The sequence below is a fragment of the Alligator mississippiensis genome, chromosome 16 (assembly GCF_030867095.1).
Source record: "Alligator mississippiensis isolate rAllMis1 chromosome 16, rAllMis1, whole genome shotgun sequence".
NCBI classification, from domain to species: Eukaryota; Metazoa; Chordata; order Crocodylia; family Alligatoridae; genus Alligator; species Alligator mississippiensis.
In genome coordinates this window covers 964,960-984,768 of record NC_081839.1, presented here as the reverse complement: position 1 = coordinate 984,768, position 19,809 = coordinate 964,960, and the positions used below count along the sequence as shown (strand labels likewise).

At 68.9% G+C, this 19,809-nt stretch overlaps 2 protein-coding genes across 2 annotated transcripts; one reads left to right on the top strand and one right to left on the bottom strand.

The window, feature by feature from the left end:
- The first annotated feature begins 3,449 nt into the window (after positions 1-3,449).
- LOC106738097 (leucine-rich repeat-containing protein 25) lies at positions 3,450-6,499 on the top strand. Its single transcript, XM_014610506.3, has 3 exons — positions 3,450-3,504; positions 3,882-4,794; positions 5,537-6,499. Exons 2-3 carry the CDS (start codon positions 3,890-3,892, stop codon positions 5,685-5,687), a joined length of 1,056 nt encoding a protein of 351 aa, XP_014465992.3. The 5' UTR covers positions 3,450-3,504; positions 3,882-3,889; the 3' UTR covers positions 5,688-6,499.
- Positions 6,500-10,664: 4,165 nt separating this feature from the next.
- GDF15 (growth differentiation factor 15) lies at positions 10,665-13,484 on the bottom strand. Its single transcript, XM_059719911.1, has 2 exons — positions 13,038-13,484; positions 10,665-12,459 (listed from the first exon to the last, which is right to left on the bottom strand). Exons 1-2 carry the CDS (start codon positions 13,482-13,484, stop codon positions 11,617-11,619), a joined length of 1,290 nt encoding a protein of 429 aa, XP_059575894.1. The 3' UTR covers positions 10,665-11,616.
- Between the last annotated feature and the right edge of the window lie 6,325 nt (positions 13,485-19,809).

Genomic DNA, 19,809 nt, shown 5'->3' with positions numbered 1-19,809 from the left:
GGAAACGGAGCTCCCGGCAGCCGCTCGCCGGTACAGAAGGAGCCCGGGGTGCGGGGCCCCGACGGCCGCGCTCGCCCCAGGCTGCGGGAGCGGCACCAGGCCCCGCGAGCTGCCCCGGGCACTTCTCCGCAGCAGCTCCCCCGTCCCGCAGCACAGCCGGCCACTCTTCCTCGCCGGCTCGGCTTCTCCCGCAGCCACCGCCCCCCTGCCCCGCAGCTCGGGCCCCGGCTGCAGGCCCCTGACCCGCGCTCCCTTTCACAGCTCCGCCGGGCCCCGCACAGGGGCTGCAGGGCGGGGCGGATCGGTAGCTCCTTAACCCCTTCCCGGCCCGCGGGACCCCAGGGGCGCTCCCAGGGCTAGGGCGCGGGAACCAGCGGAGCCCGGGGCCGGGCTGTGGCTGCTCCGCGGTGCGGCCCGAGGCCCCGGGACAGCGGGGCTGGAGCAGCTGCTGCGGGATCAGCTGCTGCCCCGTGACTCAGCCGCCGCCGGGCTCCCGGGCGGCCCCGGGGGAGGCGGCGGTGGGAGCTGCTCGGTTGCTAGGAGACGCTCCTGCGGGGCTGCCTCAGTTTCCCCTGCTGCTGCACCCACTCCCCTGGCGCTCGGGGCGTGTTTCGCACCCGCCTGCGCCGCCGGGAGCTGCCCCAGCACACCCTGCCCCGGGGCTCCCGGCTGCTTCCCGGGGGTGCCCGCTTCCCGCACGGAGGGACCCACTGCGGCAGGGCCAGGGCCCCGATCCCCTCGGCCTGGACTCCCCGCCCGAAGCAGCAGGGACTGGCAGAGCCGTGCCTCGTCCCGGGTGCTGCCCGCGCCGTGGGGCCCCCCCGCACGGCAGGGCTCGGCCAGGGGCCGCGCAGCCGGAGCGGGAAGGGAGGAGCCCGCGGGCAGTGCGGGGGCGCGGGCGGGGCCCGGGGAGCAGCTGCCCCCGCGCCCCCGGGGTCCCTCCCCGCCGGTCCCCGAACCGGGCGCTGCGGGGTTTGCTCCCGGCCGGCCTCATTGCCTATTCCAGCGGCGGGCGGGCAGGCGCCTGCCTTCAAGAGCTGCTTCATGACCCAAAAAACTGTCAGTCTTCCTCGGAATAAATCGTGGGCTGCTCCACTGCAGCGCCCGCGCGGGGGAGCGGGCCCAGGCGCCGCCGCCGCCCCCGCGCCCCGCGCCCGCCCGGCGCCGGGCTCGCCCAGCCCGGGGCAGCGGAGCCCCGCGGGCGCCGGCCGCCGCTCCCAGCCCGGGCCCCAGCGGCCGGGGCCGGCGGGCCGGCGGGCTCCCCGCGCCGGCTCCCCCCGCGCCGCCGGCCCCGGTGCAGCGGGCCCGCTCGGAGAATCAATTGACATCGTGGGGAGCTTGAAACAGCCGCTGCGGCGAGCGCGGGAGTTGGCGGAGCGCGGGGCCGGGCGGCTCGGCTTGAGCCGTGGCCGTCGGGGCTGTGCGGGTGCCCCGGGTGCCTGGGCTCCCTGGGCGCGCGTGTGCCCGGGGGAGCTGACCCGGGCAGGCGAGGGGCATCGGGGCCGGGCGGGGGCTGCTGCGGGGCCCGCACGCCCCGGCTCCTGCTGCCGGAGGCGCGGGGCTCCCGCTTTCCTCGCCCCGCGGGGCCGGAGGCTGCCCGGGGTGCGGGGCGCCGCCCCCAGCGCTCCCCTGCAGCCCGGGTGAGGCCGGGGCAGGGCTCCCGTCTCCTCCGGGCCCCTCCCGTGCTGGGTCTCTTGGCTCGGGAGAGCCCAGCCCTGGCCACCGGTGCAGGTTCTTGGGGCCCGGGAGACTCCTCTTGCACCGGGGGAGGCAGAGAGGGGGCAGGTGCCCCGGCCTCTGCCCCCGCATGTGGAGTGCGGGGTACAAGGGGTCTCCCCAGCCCCGTCCCTGCCTGGGGCCCCCGCAGCGAGGAGGAGGAGGAGGAGACCCGGGCACGGCCCCGGCCCGGCGGGAGCTCGGCTACCGGCCCGGAGCCCCCCGCTGCAGCCCGTCTGCCCGGCCGGGCGCCAGCCGCCTCCCCGCGGCGGACCCCGGCCCGGAGAGCCGGGCAGGGCCCCGGGGCCTCGCTCAGCCGCCCGCCCGACTGTGGCTCCTGCTCCAGCCTGGGCTGAACCGCGCTGCGCCGTCGGGGGCCCCGGAGCGGGGCCGTGCGGGGCAGGAGCCGGCCGGGCGCCCCGGTGGGGGGCAACTCCAGCCTTTGGGCCCCAGCGAGAGCCGGAGACCTCTGTGCGGGGGTGCGCGGCCTTCCTGCCCCCCACGTGCAGCCTGTGCGTGCAGCATGTGTGCTTGTGTGCCGCGTGTGTGTGCGTGCGTGGCTGCCCGCCGCCAGCCACGTCTGCGCCCTGCGCGCGGGAGCGGGTGCGTGGCTGCACGCCGGGTGTCCCCGCGTGGGCGACCCGCGCAGCGCTGGTGCACACGCCGGTGCCCCCGCCGCCCCTTCCCCGCGACGTGGGAGGAGGAGGACATCGCCATGGCAACGCTTAAAAATGTCCCCGACGCGGGGCGGGCTGGGCTGGGGGCAGGAGCTCGGCTCCCGCAGGGCGGCAGCGAGGAGCGGGGGAGCGCGGGCGGGGGTCGGGCCCGGGCAGGGCGCCCGGCTCCACCGCTGGGACTGGCCCCGAGCCCCGCAGCTGCCCCGCATTGCTCTGCCCAGGTGCGGGAGGCTCCCACCCTCGCCCGTGGGTTGTGGGCTGTCCTGGGCCGCCGTGGAGACCCGATGGGGCGCTCGGGCTCCCGGGGCGGCCCTAGTGTAGACAAGGCTCGGCGGCCCCGGGGTTCTCCCTGCAGCCTCCCTCCTCCCGCAGCAGCTGCCGTGCCCCTGAGGCCGCAATGCCCAGTCAGCAGCGGGGGTGGGAGCCGTGTGTCCCTGACAGCCCCGACCGGGAAACGAAAGTGCCCTGCCAGCTGCGCAGCCCTTCCCGGTCCCCGAGCTGTGGGAACCCGCCATCCGGGCCTGCCCCAGGAACCCCCATCCCGGCCGGGCTCTCTGGGGCTGCAGCCCCTTGCAGCAACTGCGGAGTTTCCCCTTGGAAACTTGTGGTTGCTGCCTTTGCCTCAGGGGCCCTGTTCCCCATTCCTGGCCCTGCTGAGTCAGGGCTGGGGGAGGGGGCCGGGAGCAGGCAGGGTGAGCAGGGCTCACCCAGGCTGTGCAGGGCACAGAGATCACGTCCAGAGGGGGCTCTGAGCCCCCGCCCCAGGCTGCCCCCAGTCAGCAGTGGTTGTGCCCATGCTCTGCAGGCCAGGAGCTGGCTCTGGACCACCCAGGCAAAGCGGGGCTCAGTGCCAGGGCCAGGGGTGGGCAAGGGTGGCAGGGAGGCTGCTCTCCCTGGGAGCTGGGTGCCCAGGGCTGCAGGGCGGGTGCTGAGGCTGTGCAGCAGGGCATAGACAGGTTCCTCTCCAACCCCCCCCAGCCACTGCCCCTTCCCGCACTCCCCACCCCCCATGTGGTGACACTGTGACAGCCTGGAGAGGAACTGCCTCTTCCTCTTCTCTTCTGGCTGCACAGAGCAGAGGAGCTGAGAAGAGAGGGGGGCAGCCACTCAGGTACGGGTCTAGCCCACAGGGCACAGCCAGGGGCAGGGGCACGGCCCTGGCATCTGGATCACACAAGGGTTCCTGCTGCTGCTCCCCAAGGAGGTGGGGCTGGCTGGGCAGGGCAGGGCAGGGCAGGGCAGGGCAGGGCAAGGCAAGGCCCTGCCTGGGTGGGGCTGCCTGCATGTCCTGCAGCTGCAAGTGCATGAGCAAGTGCAGGAGGCCAGGGGCAGGATGCAGGGAGGCGAGTGCTGTCCGCACTTCCTCACTGGCCATTGTGGGTCCCTGGCATGGGCACAGGCTGGGGCTCAGTCCTGCTGGGGCAGGGAGCAGGCTGCGCTGGTCTCCCTGCAGCACCGGGTGATGACCGCCTTGTCTCCTGCTCCCAGGCAGGGAGATGAGGGCCCTCTTGGCAGCGCTGCTGCTCCTACAGGCTGCCCGCGCCAGCAGGGCTGCATGCTTCTCCGTGGTATCCTCCTCACACCTCTTAGACCTGAGCAACAAGAGCAGGGACTGCCCCATCCTACAGTGGAGCGAAGTGGATCAGAAAAACGTGCGGGAACTGAACCTCAGCCACAACGGCATCGACAGCATCAACGGCACGCTGGGGCCACAGGTCTCAGTCCTGGATTTGTCCCACAACCGCCTGCAGTCACTGCCCGATGGCTTCCTGGCCCAAGCAAAGGGGCTCAAGAAGCTCCATCTGCAGCACAACCAGCTGCAGTCCCTGCCCAATCACTTCTTCCGTAGCAGCACCAACCTGAATCACCTGGACCTGGCCCACAACCCGCTGGCTGCCGTCCCCACCAGCGCCTTCCACCCGACACTGCAGCACATGGTTGTGGACTGCAGGTGCGACGTGGCCCAGAGCGTGGCTGCCCACTGCGCCTGTGAGAGCCCCAACTGCACGGAGCGCACCTGCCACTGCCTGGCGGAGCAGGGCCCTCGCAACCTGACTGACTTCCACGCCGGTACCTGCCGCAGCTGGCCGGGGCTGGTGCCCACTGCCGTGGTCGGGGGCCTGGTGGCCCTGCTGCTGCTGGGCATGCTGGGGGCCTTCTTCCTGCTGTGGCGGAGGAGGAGAGCAGTGGCCACCAGCGTCCTCAAGAAAAGGGAATCCAGCTCATCGGGTGGCCATGGGCAGCCACGCTACATCAGCCGCACCGGGGAGCAGACTGCTGCCCAGGACACCCACCAGGCGCCTGACTATGAGAACGTCTTCATCGGCCCTATGCAGCTGCAGCCACAGGCACACCTCACCCCCCAGCACAAGGCGAGGGAGCGAAAGAAGTCCCCGGGCAGGTGAGCGCCGCACGGCCAGAGCCTCAACCCTGGGTAACCCAGCTGGGACCTGCGCCCATGGCCAGTGGGGGGGTGACAGGCAGAGAGACAGGCCACCTGCTTTCATCCAGGTGTCATGGGGGATGGGGAGGGAAGCCATCCCTCTGCAGTGCCCAGCTGCTCCCTCTCTGGGTGTTGGCACTCGGCAAGCAAGACCTGGGGTGGGCCAGTGGGGTCCCATGCGGCCCGGCAATGCTGCGACCTGAGGGCAGATGGGGCATCTCTCCCAGGGATTGATCTGGTGCCCATCCGCTGCATCGCTGCTGGAAACCAAAGTTTCTGGGCCCAACCAGAGGGCAGGGGTCCCTGCTGGATGGACCGACAGGGGTTATTCCCTGAAGCACCGTGGCTAGCCAGGGCACAGAGGCGAGTCCCATGGGGGTGGGGGTTACCACCAGAAATCGCCCATGGGCAGGGCTTCAGGGAGGGGGGCAGTGCCTGACTGGCAGCAAAGGAGTAAACTGTGTTCACCCCCGGGCAGGGCAGGGCAGGGCAGGGCAGCCCAAGCTGGTGCCTGGGGGGCTGATAACTGCTCTGCCCCACCCAGCCATGCCCTGCCCCTCTCCCCTGCCCCCCACCTGCCTTGCTGGGTCCCCCCACGCTACGCTGCGGTCCAGAACAGCGACGACCAGGAGTCCGTGGCCCCGAGCCAGGCCCAGACTGTGGTCTCACGCGGCCCCCTCCTCTCTGCCTCTGTCCTCAGGGCCCCGAAGGCCACGGAGGAGCACTACTACCTGGAGAGCGACACCGGCCTGGGCGACAATCCCATCTACGCCAACACCCCAAGCCCCTACGACAGGGGCCACCCAGAGTCCTGCACCGATGAGGACGTCTACATTGTCCCCGACAAGTGAGGCTGGCCGTGGGCCCTGCTGCCCCGCGCCCGGGGGCATCTCTCCTCAGCGCCTAGGGAAGGGCGGAGGAGCGCAGTGCAGCGAGCGGCTCCTGGCTGCAGCCCCTGCTCAGCAGCCACGGCCATGCCCTGCTCTCTGGGCTGGAAAAGCTTTTGCAGCAAAGCAAAGGCGCTTTGCATCGCATTCCTCCCAGTAAAACCTCATGATGCCCCCGTCAGCAACCAGCTGGCCCAGCCTGGCCCTAGGCAGGTCACAGTCCTCCTCCAGGGTCCCTCCTTGCCCTGTGACACTTCCCATGGGTGGGAAACAAGCACCCATCCCAAACCAGACTGCAAGTACCTCCTGGCTCTGCTCTGGCCTTGCATGTCCCATCCTGCCCGGGCTGGGCTCACGTCCTGCAGCCAGGGTTAGGCCTGGCTCTCTGCTGACAGCAGGAGTCAGGGCAGGAGGCACATGCACACCGGAGACATGGCTCTAGGGATGGAGAGCACAGGGCAGGGAGCCTGAGCGGAGCTAGCACAGGCGCTAGGGGCACTGCAGGGGTTGGGTCCCTCTCCGTATGGTTGACCCCAGCGAGGCCGGACCCGCAGTGCAGCCGGGGAGCCAGGAGGCGCAGACTGGAGCGGCCCCAGGGGGCAGGGGTGCAACCTTATGTTAGCTCCCCCGGGGCAGCTCTGGGCCCCAGGGAAGGGCCGGCGGGATGGGCTGGGGCAGCCCAGCCATGGAGCACACTGAGGTCCCTGCCCCTGCCCCTCGTCCTTCCCCCTCGCAGCGCGTAGAGACAAAGTCAATAAAGAGACTGTAGCTACCGGGCTCTGCACAGCGCTGCTCTGTGCAAGGGACGTGTCCCCTGCTCTCACCCCTTCCTTCCGCCAGGGCCTGGACCTGCCTGGTGCTGTGCAGCCAGAGCGGACTGCAGCCCTGCACGTCCTGGGGCCCTGACCTGGCCTGCCTCTGGGGATGGGGCCCCGGTGCAGCAGGGAAGCCCCTGCCCCAGGCAGGAGCAGGGCAGGCCCCTGTGACCTTGGCCCCTGCCGCCCAGCCCCAACAGCCCAGGGGCCAAGGGCACAGGCCTGGCTCTGCCTGGGCTGCAGCCCACCCTGCTTGCTGCAAGCAGCTGCATGGGATTTATTTTTAGAGGTGCGGCTGCCGGAGCCGTGAGCTGACGCCTTCCCACGCGGGCCAAGCTGTGGAAGCCCGGCCTGCCCGCAGCAGACAGTTCCTGGGCGGTGCGCAGCTGCATCCTACACCCGCCACAGACAGCAGCTGAGAGCACGTCCCGCGCCTGTCAGCTGCACCGCCCCCGCCCCCTGCAAAGGGAAGCCCCTGGGAATGCACCTTCTCTGCCAAGCTGCACCCTGCAGTTGTCTGGGCGAGAGGGGCCAGGCCCAGCCCCAAGGCACGAGGGAGAGAGCTGGGGTGTTGGCCATGGACCCTGGCCCGTTCTGTCAGCTCCTGGCACACCTGGGCACCGCTCTCCAGCCAGGCCCTGGCGTGCTGCAAGACAGCACTGCCCCTTCACAGAGCCAGCTGCACCGTTGCTCCCGTGAGCAGCTGCCAGGACTGTGCCCAGGGCTCTGGGGAGGCAGGCAGCTTGCACACCAGGGTTCAGGGCCTCAGGCTCATGAGCAAGCCCTGGCCGGGGTGTGGGGCGGCATTGTTGCCCCATCCCATATGCTCTGCCCACCATAAACGGCCTGAACATGGTGAGGGAAGCGGGGGGCCCTGGCACTGACCAGCAGCCAGCTCAGCAAGGTCGGGACATGAATGCACAGTGATGCGTAGAGGGTTAAACACCCATGGCCTCAGGCCCCGGCCTCAGTGCAGCCTACCTTTGCCCCTTGCGCAGGCCTGGCACTGCTGGCAATGGGCTGCCACTTCCCATTTGCAGCACGTGGGCCAGTCCTGCCTCAGCAGGAGGAACTGAGTGCAGCCAGGGGCCCAGGGACTGCCCTGCACAGCTGGAGCTGGCGGGCCCCCGGCAGCTGCTGCCCCTCCTCTGCCTTGCAACAACCCAACCGCCCCCACGCTGCAAGTGCCCCTGGGCACGGCCCCCATGCCCGGGGCAGGGATCAGCCCCGGCAAGCAGCAGCACCTGGTGCGCGGCACATTTGCCGAGTGCTCCGACTTCTGTCACTGCGCAGCGATGCTGTAGCTCCACATCCTCACGACACCCAAGGGCTATGACTAGGCTGTGGCTGCAGGCAAGGGAGCCAGAGCTGGGGGTCTTGACACCAGGGCCCAGGTCTGCCCAAGCCCCAGGGACCAACCACTGCCTCTGCCTCTGACCCATGGGGGAGAATGGGCAACTTAGTCTCTGGCGGACGCTGGGATGCTCCCAGTGGCCACAAGCCTGGCGGATCACTAGGACATGCTCAGACACTGCGGTGATGGGTGCCAGGGGATGAGCCACCCCCTGGAAGCCCCTCCGGTGGAGTGGGGCGGTGGCGCTCCAGTGCCAGCGTGGCGCAGGGCCAGTGCCCGGCAGGCACACCGGCAGGAGCATGATGGGATCGTCAGCTGTAACGATGCCCTTGGCTCCCGGCCCAGGTGTGGCAGCATGTGACTGGCGGGGCGGGTGCAGGCTGTGCCCGAACGCACCCAGCTGCCACCGCATTGAACCGGCCTGAGCCCAGGCAGCACAAGCAATGCTGACATCTCCGACCCCTGGCAGGCGGGGAGGTGGCCACGAGGGCGATGGCCTGGCTGTGCTGAGCTGGCAGCTGCAGCCGGAAGGGAAGGTGCCGCTGTCAGCACCACGCTGGCTCTGACCTTGGGCATGCCAGCTGGCTCCTGTTGGTGCAGGAGCTGGCCCCCCTGCCCATGGGCTCACCGGGCTGGACAGGGAATGGCAGGGATGAGATGGGCCAGCGCGGTGCAGCACGGCAGCAGCAGGCAGGGGCGGGAACCCGCCAGCCCAGCCGCACCAGGGCCTCGGTCCCCATGAAGGATGCTGGCTCGGCCCTGCACAGGGACGCTGGCACCCTGGCACCGAGCATAGGCTGAGGCCACGGCTCTGCGCACTCCCCCGGCTGCGGGCAGCCCAGGGTAGGGCAGGAAGGAGACCCAGAGCCCACCCAGGCGCCAGCCCTGCCAGCCGTGGCCCCTGCGTTCTCTGGTTGGTGGATGGCACGTGCCAAGGCAGCCGGCCCTGCCTGCACCGCTGCACATTATCTATTAATGGGAATAATGGCCCCAGATAAGGGGTGCGATGCCGGCAGTAAACATTAACCCGGCGAAGCGCATGGGGAGTCAGGCCTGGCGCGGAGGCAGGTAGGCCAGCTCCTGTCAGCCACCGTTGGGGCCCTGGGGGTGCTGGGATCCACTGTCCCTGGGCACCACAGCCTCCGTCACCCCCCCGGCGGCCCAAGGGGAGCGGCGACCCCCGGGCACGGATGGGATGGAGGACGGGGGTGCAGCAAGGTGCCCTGAGAGACCAGGGATCTGCGCAGCAGCAGCTGAGCTTGCAGGCAGCACCGGGACCGACCGCGATCAGGGCTCCTGGGGTCCAGGGGAAGGGGCAGCTGCTCCACTCCTGGCTGCGCCGGGCAGCCCCAGTGGGGTTTTCTTTCCTGGGGCCATCGGCCCCCAGCTGAGGGCACAAAGAAGGCATCATGGGGTGTCCAGCTGCCCATCACCCCTTGCCCAGGGGCCTACAAGGAAGGGGGAATGGCACGTTTCCACAAGCCCTCATTGTGGGGGGGGCCAGGACAACATGCCACAGCCAGGCTGGCCCTTGCTCCCTGGGACTTTGTGCCCTGTGTTTGCACCACGGCCTCCTCGAAAGAGCAGCAGCCGTAAATAAGGCCATAAACAGGCTGTTTGGAAGGGGCACGCGGCAGCAGAAACCTGGCTGGCGTGGCAGCGGGCAGGATGGGGCCAAGCCCAGGATGCCAGGGCCTGGGCAGCCCCAGGACGCCCCTGCTCTGCCCCCACTTCTCACTGCAAACGCCCCATGGCCCTGGCTTTCCCGGGGCCCCTCCTGGCACCATGCCCCCAGCAAGGGCGCTCTCTGGCCTGGAGCTGAGCCTTCCCTCTGGGTCACGGGGCTTCAGCCCAGCTCCAGTACCAGGGAAGCGCAGGAGCCAGGGCATGAACTCTGCCCCCGCGAGCCACAAGCGGGGCCATCCCAGGGGCACGACGGTGTCCTCGGCTTGGAAACAAGCAGCCCCCCGCCCCGGGGCGGGTGAACCTGGTTGCACCCCGAGTCGGCGCAGCCCCGTCGCTGCGCCAGGCTGCAGAGCCCAGGCTGCGGCTGTGAGAGCATGGCGGGGACCCGGGGTTTCTCCTTCCTGCCGCCTGCTCCTGGCTCGACCATCCCTCCTGCCCTGGGGAAGGCGGCACGGTCACACACTGCCCTGTCGGACACAGGGCAGGAGCTTGGCTTCCCACCCCGCTCCTGCAACAGCCGCGGGGGAGTGGGGAGCTCTGGGGTGGCTGTGAGCCGTGAGCTGTGCCCCCGGCAGCGCTGTGGCTCTCCCTGCCCTGACTCCTCGCAGCTCCCCTGCGAATCCGGGCAGAGGCGGCACCTCCCACTGCCAAGGCCAAGTCCGAGCTGGCAGCGGTGCTTCAAGGACACAAACAGCCCAAAGGTTTCCGGGACAACTCACCGGGGATTACTCACCGCCACGGCAGCCGCTGGCACCCTGCGCAGGACGGGAGCAGGGCAGGGCCGTGCCAAAGCCTTCTGACATGCACCCCGTCGACCTGGTGCCAGCAGGGGCAGCATGGGGGGCCACGCTGGGGTGGGACGGGGAGCGCCCGTCATGGGGCAGGTGACAGCGGGCACAAGAGGGGCTGGGAGCAGCCTCCCGGTGCAGCCCGAGGGGCAGGCGCTGGTGAGGAAGGGACCTGCAGAGATGCTGGAGGCAGTGAACAGAAGGGATTTTTTTTATAAAAATATATGTCTTTTATATATATATATTTATACAGGTTATATATATATATATATATATCTACATATCTATATGTACACCTTCTAGTCACTGAGCATTGCTTTCTTAACCCACCGTGCACCCGTTACAATATACGCGCCTGCGGAAAGGCGCTCCCTCGCACCCATCCGCAAGGCATCCTGTCCCTCAAAGCCCTTGTCTCTTAGTCCTGTCCCCAAATACGGGGATTAAACTTCAGTCCATTTGCTCTCGCTTCGGCTGGAGGACCCGCGGCTGCTGTGACTGCTGCCGTCCTCATTGCCCTCTTCCGACCCGGTTGTCCCGACCTGCTCTTCGCTGTAGCAGCCTGGTTCTCTGCCGGGGGGCTCAGGAAAGGTCTTGTGCCAAGGGATGCAGCGCTCGCCCAAGGACGGCTCTGCCCACGCAGAGACGGGAGCTCCCGCACTTTATTGGACTCCCTCATCACCACGAATGTACAAAAGGGACCAGCGGGAAGGCCTTTCCCAGCCAGAGCACTCTCGTGGCAATAAAATACTAATAAATTAGCAATAAATAGAGGTCGTATAAATAAATCCCAGTCACGGTGCAGCACTAGCAGGCACGTGGCTGGGACCCACATGGCCGTGGGGCTGGCCCTGACCGGACAGGGGCACGGCTCAGGCCCTGAGATGGGCAATCCTCACCACCATCAGAGGATGCCATGAAACTGAGGCAAGGGCATGATGGGGGAAGGGCTGAAAGGTCCAGGCCGTCACATGTGGCTTCCCCATGCCAGCCCCGGCCTCCGACTGCCCGGTCCAGCCAGCGCTACACACACAAGGACCAGGTCAGAGCTGGCTCCCAGGCGCACGGGACCAGCCCGTGGAGCAGGGCCGCACGCCATGAGATGATGGCAGCGAGCACGCGTCTGCAGGCAGGGGCTGCCTCTCAGCTCTGCCACGGGGGTCACAAAAGGGTCCCTGCAGCTCATCCTGGGGCGGGAGGGAAGGTCCCGCCACGTGCCGGTGCCCGGGTCTGCCCCCGCGTGGCTGGCATCAGGCACAGTGGCACTTGGTGACGACCATGTCCTCGAAGACGGTGGAGGTGAGGCCGCCCGTGCTGTCGTAGTGCATGAGCACCATGGGGTCGTAGGCGGCGGGCACGCAGCAGGGCGCTGGCGTGCCCTTGGCTAGCGCGTGCATGCGGGCCTTGACCTGGGCGTGCATGCTGGCTGGCTTGTAGTTGTGGGGGCAGGAGCCCTGGCAGAAGCGCATGCTGTAGCTGTGGGGGGCCACGACCCAGTCGGCCCAGCCGATGTCCTGGAACGACACCTTGAGGGACTGGAGGCAGCACTTCCCGTCGCTCTTCCTGCACTCCTCGTCCAGTGCCCGGCGCCTCCGTGCCCGCAGCCCTGCGCCCGCCTGCGTCACCACCTCCAGGGCCAGCGTCTCCTGCCCCTGGGGGCTGCGGGCAGTGGCCAGAGTGGCAGAGACGTCCGTGGCAAAGGCCAGCTCCAGCTGGAGCGCCGGCTCAGCACTCGCCACCCACTGCTGGACGGCAGCCGTGAGGTCCAGGCTCAGGGGGGCCATGGGGAGCAGCCAAGCACGCAGGGCCCTGGGGCCCCTGTTCGTGAGCCTGGAGAGCTGCACCCGTGGGGGCCACCAGATGCCGGGCACCCCCGGGCGCTGCTTGAAGAGTCTGAGCCGGGCACGCAGCACGCGGAGCCCAGGCGGTAAGGCCTCGGGCCGGGGCAGCGCCAGGTCGTAGCGGTAGCTGCTGCTGGGCCGGTCCCTGGCCTCTGTGCGGCGCGTGACTGTGGAGAGAGCAGGTAGACGAGGGTCAGTCCCACCTTGTGCTGCTATTGCTTCCCTGATCGCCCCCACGGGCACCCCGAGCACCTGCCCCGGGCTCCCGGACAAACAGCTAAGGCACGCGCGCATCCTTCCCTGGCACTGTGGCCCGCACGTGCCCCCTGCACAGGACCCTACGCGTCGCACACGCGTACAAACACACATATAAAAGCCCCATAGGCTGCACAGGCAGTGGGACGGGACCCCGGTGGGACTGGCACGGCGCGGCAGCGACCTGAGCTCACAGCGGGCAAAGCAAGTCCTGCCTGTCTCTGCAGGAGGGCGCGGAGCGGGGTGGCCCCTCGCTGCTGCTCCAGAGGCAGGAGACGGCTTCACGGCGCTTTCCCAGGCTACCCCCGGGCCCTGCTGCCAGACTTCTCCACAGCCACGAGAGCCAGGCCCAGGCGTCCGGTGGAGGTGAGCCCATCGGAGCAGCCCGAAGCAGGAGCTGGGCTTGGAAGAGCAGGCACAACAGAGCACGCTGCTCCCTGCCGTGGCCCACTGCATCCCTAGGACCTGGCGAGAGCCCGCCAGGGCCTGGCTGCCAGGGCGCGGGCAGCGCTTCCAGGGGCTCTGCTACGCAGAGGGCTGCGATGCCAGGACGCAGCCCGGGCCCCTCTCTGCACCTGCCTGGGACCAGGGGCACTGCCCAGCGCGCCCGAGGACTCGGCTATGGCAGCCGCTGCTCGGAGCGATGCCGTGAGCAGCCGCAGCCCCGAGCCGAGCCGAGCCGAGCCGAGCCAGCCGGGGTGGCTCCACTTACGGGTCAGGGCCAGGAGGTGAAGGGCACGGGCCGGGGCGGGCGGGGGGTGCTCTGCCCTGCTCTGGTTGCCCCGCAGCTGGGCCAGCCTCTCCTCATAGAGCTGGCGCGCCCTGCGGATGCCGTCCTGGTCCAGCGCCTGCCGGACGGCGGGTGGCCCGGGCATGCCCAACCGGTCGAGGATGCCCCGTTTGAGGGTTTCCAGATGCAGCCGCGTCTCGTCCCAGCCCCGCGGCTGCACGTGGGGCGACAGCAGCAAAAGCAGCGCGAGGCAGGTGGCGGCGGAGCCCGGGCCCAGCTGCGAGCGGCGCATGGCCGCAAGCCGTGCGTGTGCGGACGCCTACACAGAGCTCGCGGCGTGGCGCGGTGCGGCGGTGGCTGCCGGGCGAATGAATGAGGTTGACCAGACCTGGCTTTATAGGCTGAACCTTGCCCCACTGCCTCATCCCTCCGCCCTTCCCACCCCCCCACGGCCTGCCTGACGTCACGGGGGAACGGCGTAAACACGCCCGGCCCGCTGCCCCTGCCCTGGGGAAGCTCAAGCGACGAAGAGCCCCCCTCCCGGCCCGCCGCGCCGCGCCACTGGGCTGGAATGCGCCGGGGAGCCCTGACAGCGCGCGGCCTGCTTGTTTGCAAGATGTTTTGCAGCTATGGAGACAAAGAATAGCTCGGATGATTCCCCCTGGCCAGGCCTGGCCCCTCTGGGGAGTCCTCCCTGGTCTCCCCCCAGGCCGCGGAGGTGCTGCTTGGGGTGTGCTGGGCTGCCCGAGGTGGGAAGGCAGGGCACGGGCGGGCAACCTCGCTCAGGGAAGGTGAGAGCCAGCCAGCGCTCTGCCGGGACCACGCAGCACGCCCCATGCCCGGATGCAGCCCTCGCCGTGCTCCAGGTGGCACTTTCACCTCCGACTGCTGCCCGGGGTCTCGGCGCTGCCTGGGCGGCTGGGAGCAGAGAACAAAGCACGAATGCCCCCATGGGAGTGTCTCATGCTGGGGCTAAGCACGGCTCTTGGGAGCTCACTGCCACCGCTGCACCCTCTGCCAGTGCCAGCCTCCCCGCCTGCCCATGACAGGGCCAGAACCGGCCTCAGGACGTGCAGGTGCCTCCCTCCAAATGCCTGACCCCGAGGCTTTCCCGGTCCACCTGCTCATGCACCACGGAGCAGCAGAGGAAGCGCCGCACGCCGAGCACGGGCGCACGAGGCCAGGACACTTGTCAGCCGCCCAGATCCTGCTCTCCAGGTCGACGGGAGCTGCGGGCATGCGGGGAGCACAGCTGGCCCCAGTCCTTGCCTGGCCCCTGGGCCGACGAGGCTGCGGCACCCACCAAGGGGCTTCCCTGGCCCCCGCCGGGCTCTGTGCCGAGCTCCAGCATGTCCTGAACCGGTGCCAAGCGACTGGTCTGCAGCTTGCCGTGCCGCGGGACGCAGGCGATTACCATAATCCCCTCAGCTATGCGCCTTGATCCGAGGGAGCTCCGGGCAGCGCCGGCTGGGGTTGCAGCCGGGCGTCTCTGTGAGGTTGGCTGAGGAGAGCGGGCAGCGAGGCCCCAGAGCTTGCGCAGGCCCGAGAGCCGGGAGCCAGCGGGGCACAGAGCAGGTGGGCAGGGGCGAGGTGCCCCCCGGCGCTGGCTTCCTGGTCCCGCGTCCCACCAGGCTGAGCCTCGCCCCGCTCCCTGCTCGAGCCAGGCCCGTGGTGCTGTGCAGCTGGAGGGTGCTGGGCAATGCCGCGCACCCAGGCCGAGCAGCCCCAGTTGCGACGCAGCACCTGGAGAGCATCCTCAAGCCCAGGGTTTGCCGGGGCTTCACACCGCAGGGCTTCGCTCCAGCCCCGAGCTCGGCACGAGGACGGAGAGGCCCAAGCCCGCAGGCACAGAGCCCAGAGCCAGCGGAGCAGGGCAGCTCTCCCTGGGCAGAGCAGCAAGGAGCGGGGTTGTGCCCCCAGCACCCAGGGCCGAGGCAGCCCTGGCCCGCGGCGAACCCCTCTGCCATGGCCGGAGCGTGGCCCCCGGCCCGGGTGACGAGCCCTCGGCATTCCAGCCCCGTCTCTGCCCACGCCGTGTTTGGCAGCCCAGGCGCGCGGCTCCTTACGTTTCCTGCCCGCAAGTGACGCACGGGGCCTGGAGCCGGGGAGCATCAAAGCGTGCTCCGGCCGGATGTTTTCCTCCGCGCGGCGCCGGCTGCTGGGGTGGGTGATTTACAGCCCAGCCGTGGCCGTAAAACTCGCTGTTCTCCCGTAGCACGCTTGCAAAGGCCACAGGCCTGTGATGCAACGCCCCGGCGCGTCCCGAGGAACCCACGAGTTGCGTGACCCCCGTGCCCCCGCACACGGGGGCTCAGGCCTTCGGGTGCTGTGATCTGCCCCTCCGGCAGCTCGTTGGGGTGGACCTCAGTGCCGCAAGCTCCTCTCCCTGCTGGCACCAAGGGCAGCGCCACAGGCTTGGGCATGGCAGAGGCAGGCAGGCAGTGGCACAGGTAGACATGGCACCAAGGATGCAACAGTGCTGGCTCCAGCCTGGGCCAGGGAGAGGGCACGAGCCCTGGAGCCGCTGGGAGGGGTCTGCAGCGCTCGCCACTGCCCAGCTCCAGGAGCCAAGGGTGGAAGGACCAGCGGCTGCGGGGTCTGGGGAGTCGTTTTGGGGCCCTGCTTCGTGCTGGCCGTAGAGGACGTGGCGCAGAGTAGCCCCCACGCAGCACGGTCTCCACGTGCCCGGGATGCAGCTTGCAGGTGCAGGGGCTTCCTAATCACTCACAGCATCAGCTTCGCACCCCCAGCTTCTGCCTGCAAAACGGATGTGGCTGGGGAGGCAACGGCCTGCGTGGGAGCAAGGGCCTCCCTCGGCCCTGCTCCAGAACAGCAGAACGGCAGCAGAAGTAGGAAACCACTTCCCCGTTGCTCCGAGCATGTGGCAGCCCCTTCCCTTCCCCCCCCCCTGATCACCGGGACTGGTGCACGGGTCAACCCTGCCTGCGCCCCGCTCACCCAGGGCACCCCGGCGGCTGTAGGCAGGAGGTTGGGGGGCCCCAAGCCCCAGGAGAGGGGGCCCAGCTGGCCTGACAGGGGAGGGGAAGCGTTGGCTGCAGCTGAAGCTGCAGTCGGTGGTGTTCGGGGAAGGAGGAAAGGGCTCTTCCACTCTGCCCCCTCGGTTCCTCTCAGCTCTTGGGCAAGCGGCTGCAGCAGGGAGTCCCAGGAGCGCCCGCCTGCCATGCAGGCCCTGCAGCTCGCTCGCCACGGAGCCGGGGGTGCAGACACCGGGGCAGAGCTCCAGGAACCGGGGAGCACATGGGGAGAGCTGCAGCCCAGCTCAGAGACAGACCACGGGGTTGCACAGGTTTCGTACAAAACCTGGGACTTGAGGCCTCTCCAGGCTCAGCTCACCTGTCCCCAGCTGCTGCACGAGGGCTTGGGGTGCTCGGGGCCTTGCCCAGGGCTCGGGGTCCAGTGGGAAGCCCCCACCTTCAGCCACCAGCTTTTAAAGCTGAGGCTGAGAGGCAAGGGATGTGCTGGACAGGCGGGGGCAGAGGAGGGAGGCTGCCTCCAAAGGACAGCCGGCCCCTTGGCCCTCCACGCGCTCCTGGAGCCGTCCGCCCCGGGGACTGCGGTGCTGGAAGTGGCGCTGCAAGATGGTTCTGCAAGGGAGCCGGAGGAACCGGCAGGGACGCGTCGTCCCTCCGCCACGTGGGGCAGCTCAGGCAGGCGCGGAGGCCGTCCCGCTGCGCGCGTCACGGCGGGTCTGGGCCGTGGAGCCGCGGTGACCTTTCGGGGCGCTGGAGCAGCAGGCGGGTGAGTCAGGCGAGCCTGCAGCACACACCAGCTGGCGGCTCCCCCTCCCGCCGGCCGCGGCCCTTCCCGAAGATGAGCTGCGCATTCCTGCCGGAGCCACGGGTCTGGCTCCACCGCCCGTCCCGAGCGTGGACTGGATTCCCAGAACTCCCGGCCCGCGTGACACGGGGCAGCTTGTGCATCCCACTAGCCGCCGAAAATAGAAACCCCGCCGGATGCTTGTGGGAACACCTTCCAGCAGTGCCGCTCAGCACGGGCCCATCCTGGCCACAGGCCCCAGCCCGGAGCCAACTCCTGGCCAGGACACTCGCCCACAGCCGGCCAATGCCTCGAGGACAGGGCTGCCCCAACCTCCCCAATGCTGCGATGACCACCAGCCCCATCCATGCCCGGGGGTCGCCGCTCCCCAAGCCCAACGCGGATGGAGAGCAGGCGAGCGCAGCGCCACGTGGCTGACGGGAAGGAGGAAACACCCCGGGCAGCTCCGTGTCACAGCCCAAAAGCACGTCGCAGCACCACAACCTCCCAAACGGGGCCAGGGCCAACCCAGCATCCAGCCAGACACCCCGAGGGCAGCAGCGGGGGACAGGACCTGGTCCCAGCGCGCCCCATCCCCCTCGAGCTGACGTGGGAGCAAGGCTGTGGCTCAGCCCCTGCCACTGACAGGCCACGGTGGGCAAGCGCGCAGGGGCGCAGGCAGCCCTGCCCGGATCCCGGCATGCTTCCACCTGCCCCCAGACAGGGACACGGCCTTCAGGAGCCATGAGCGAGTCTGGTGCAGCTGCGTCCGCAGTGACCTCCCCGTCCTCCCCGAGCTGCGCGCTGGCACCGCGCAGACTGCGAGCCCGGGAGCAAGTGGCACAGAGCAAACCGAACCTGACAGCGCGCCCCAGCATCGGGGCAGAGGTCTCAGACCGTGCTCAGCCGCTCCCCGCAGACCGTGGGATGCGCCAGCCACAGCCTCAGCGGCTGCCTTGGCTCGACACCGCGGGGGGACAGCCCAGGAGGATGCACGTGGGCAAAGGAATGAGTCTTCGCTTTGCATTTGCAGGGAGCAGGAGCTAGACGATGTTGCTAGCGCAGGGCAGGGGGGTCAAGGGCCACGCGGTGCTGAGCAGTGCACTCAGGACCATTCCCCCTCCAGAAGCCAAGAGCAGATGCCAGGGAATCCTCTCCGGTGCTGCAGGGTGCCTGGCCCGTCCTGGGAAAGCAGGGGGCAGGAGGCTGGGGCAGGGTCTGAGCAAGGCTCGGAGACGGGGAGCGAGTGCCAAGGCCTCCTGCAGCACGTGGCTCTGCGCAGGCAGGAAATGCCAGCCGTGCCCAGGCCAGATGCCAGAGCCGCCTGCACCCATGGGAGACAGGGCTGACCTGGCTGGAGCTGGCCTAAGGGCAGGCTCTTCCTCACCTTTGCTTTGGCTGGAGAGCTCTTCTGGGCTATCCATGAACCCACTGCTGATGGGGAAGGGACTTGGGGCTCTTACACCAGCTCCCTGTGCCTTCGCTGCCCGTGCCCAGCAGTGCCCCACATCACAAACCCCACGCGGGAAGGGCTGCCACGCGCCCCAGACTGATCACTGTCTGGGCCCGTGGAGCTGCTGCCAGTCTGTGCACCGGCATCCACTGCGCGTCCTTTGCGGGGGCGAGGATGCTCCTCACGCTGTCCCTCGGAGGCTGCGAGCGAGGTCACAAGACACGGCACCCGCAGAGGCAGCGAGAAGCAAGGGAGCAGTTTCAAGCCTCCGGCTCAGAGGAAAAGCCTGGGCAGTCACACGAGTGACACAGCACGAACTTGGGACGAACTTGAACACTTCTCCACCTGGCCCTAGAAATGCGAGCAAGAGACGCTGTCTATCCGTGCCGCCGTCCGGCTCTCACAGGTACCTGTTGATATTGTCGATGGAGGAGCCCAGCACTGCCCCATCGACCAGTGGGGGAATCTGAGGCACGGGAGGGAAGGGATGGCAAGGTGGTGGCAGCGCTGGGAACATCCCATTGCTAGCCCCGGGGCTCGGGCCCCTGCGCGGGGGTGCAGGAGAGGCAGAAGCAGGTGTGTTGGTGCACGAGGAAGACTCGGCACCAGGCCAGGGGCTCATGACAGCAGATACTTCCTGCAAAGGCCTTGCCCTCCCACAGCTCCGTGCAGGCAGGGACAGCAGGTGAAGCACCCAGGGCCTGGGAGGCATTGGCAGCTGCATCCTACGTGACAAGGGCTTGGGACTGACCTCCCGCCCTGCCCTACGATGCTGCAGGGTCCCCAGGGCCGGCTCCACACTGCTGGGCAACCTCCCACCTGCCACCAGCTCCTGCAGCCTCAGGATGCACGCACCTCCCCGGGCCTGCCCCAAGCACAGAGCATCAAGCTCTTCTCTTCTGGCCTCAGGGGGGTTGGGGAAGGGCTGGCTCAGGCTCAGGCTCAGGCTGGGCCAAACCCGGAGCTTCTCTCTTTTTTTTGAAGACCAAGTGTGGCTGGAAGAAGCGAGGACCTGGCGCAGGCAGCGAAAGCAGCCGCTCCAGAGCAGGGCCCTGCATTCGCGAAGCGCAAGCACCACCTCGTGGCATCACACAACACAGCCCGGCAGCAGCACCAGGGAGGTTGGTGGCTCCTGTGCACACGGAAGTGCTAGAAAAACGTGCATTAGCTTGTTTTAATGCACATTAGCATTAAAACCCAGATCTTGCATTGGTAGCACAGGGATGGGGAAATACGTGGCTAGCCTGGTGTCTTGGAGGAGACGGCTCCAGAAAGCAGGGACCTGCCCCCAAACAGACCGCTCCTGCTGCCCCTTGAGCCTTCCCCTGGCGAACAAACCAGTGCTCCCACCTCAAGCGATACGCAGCGAATGCACCGCTGTGCAGGG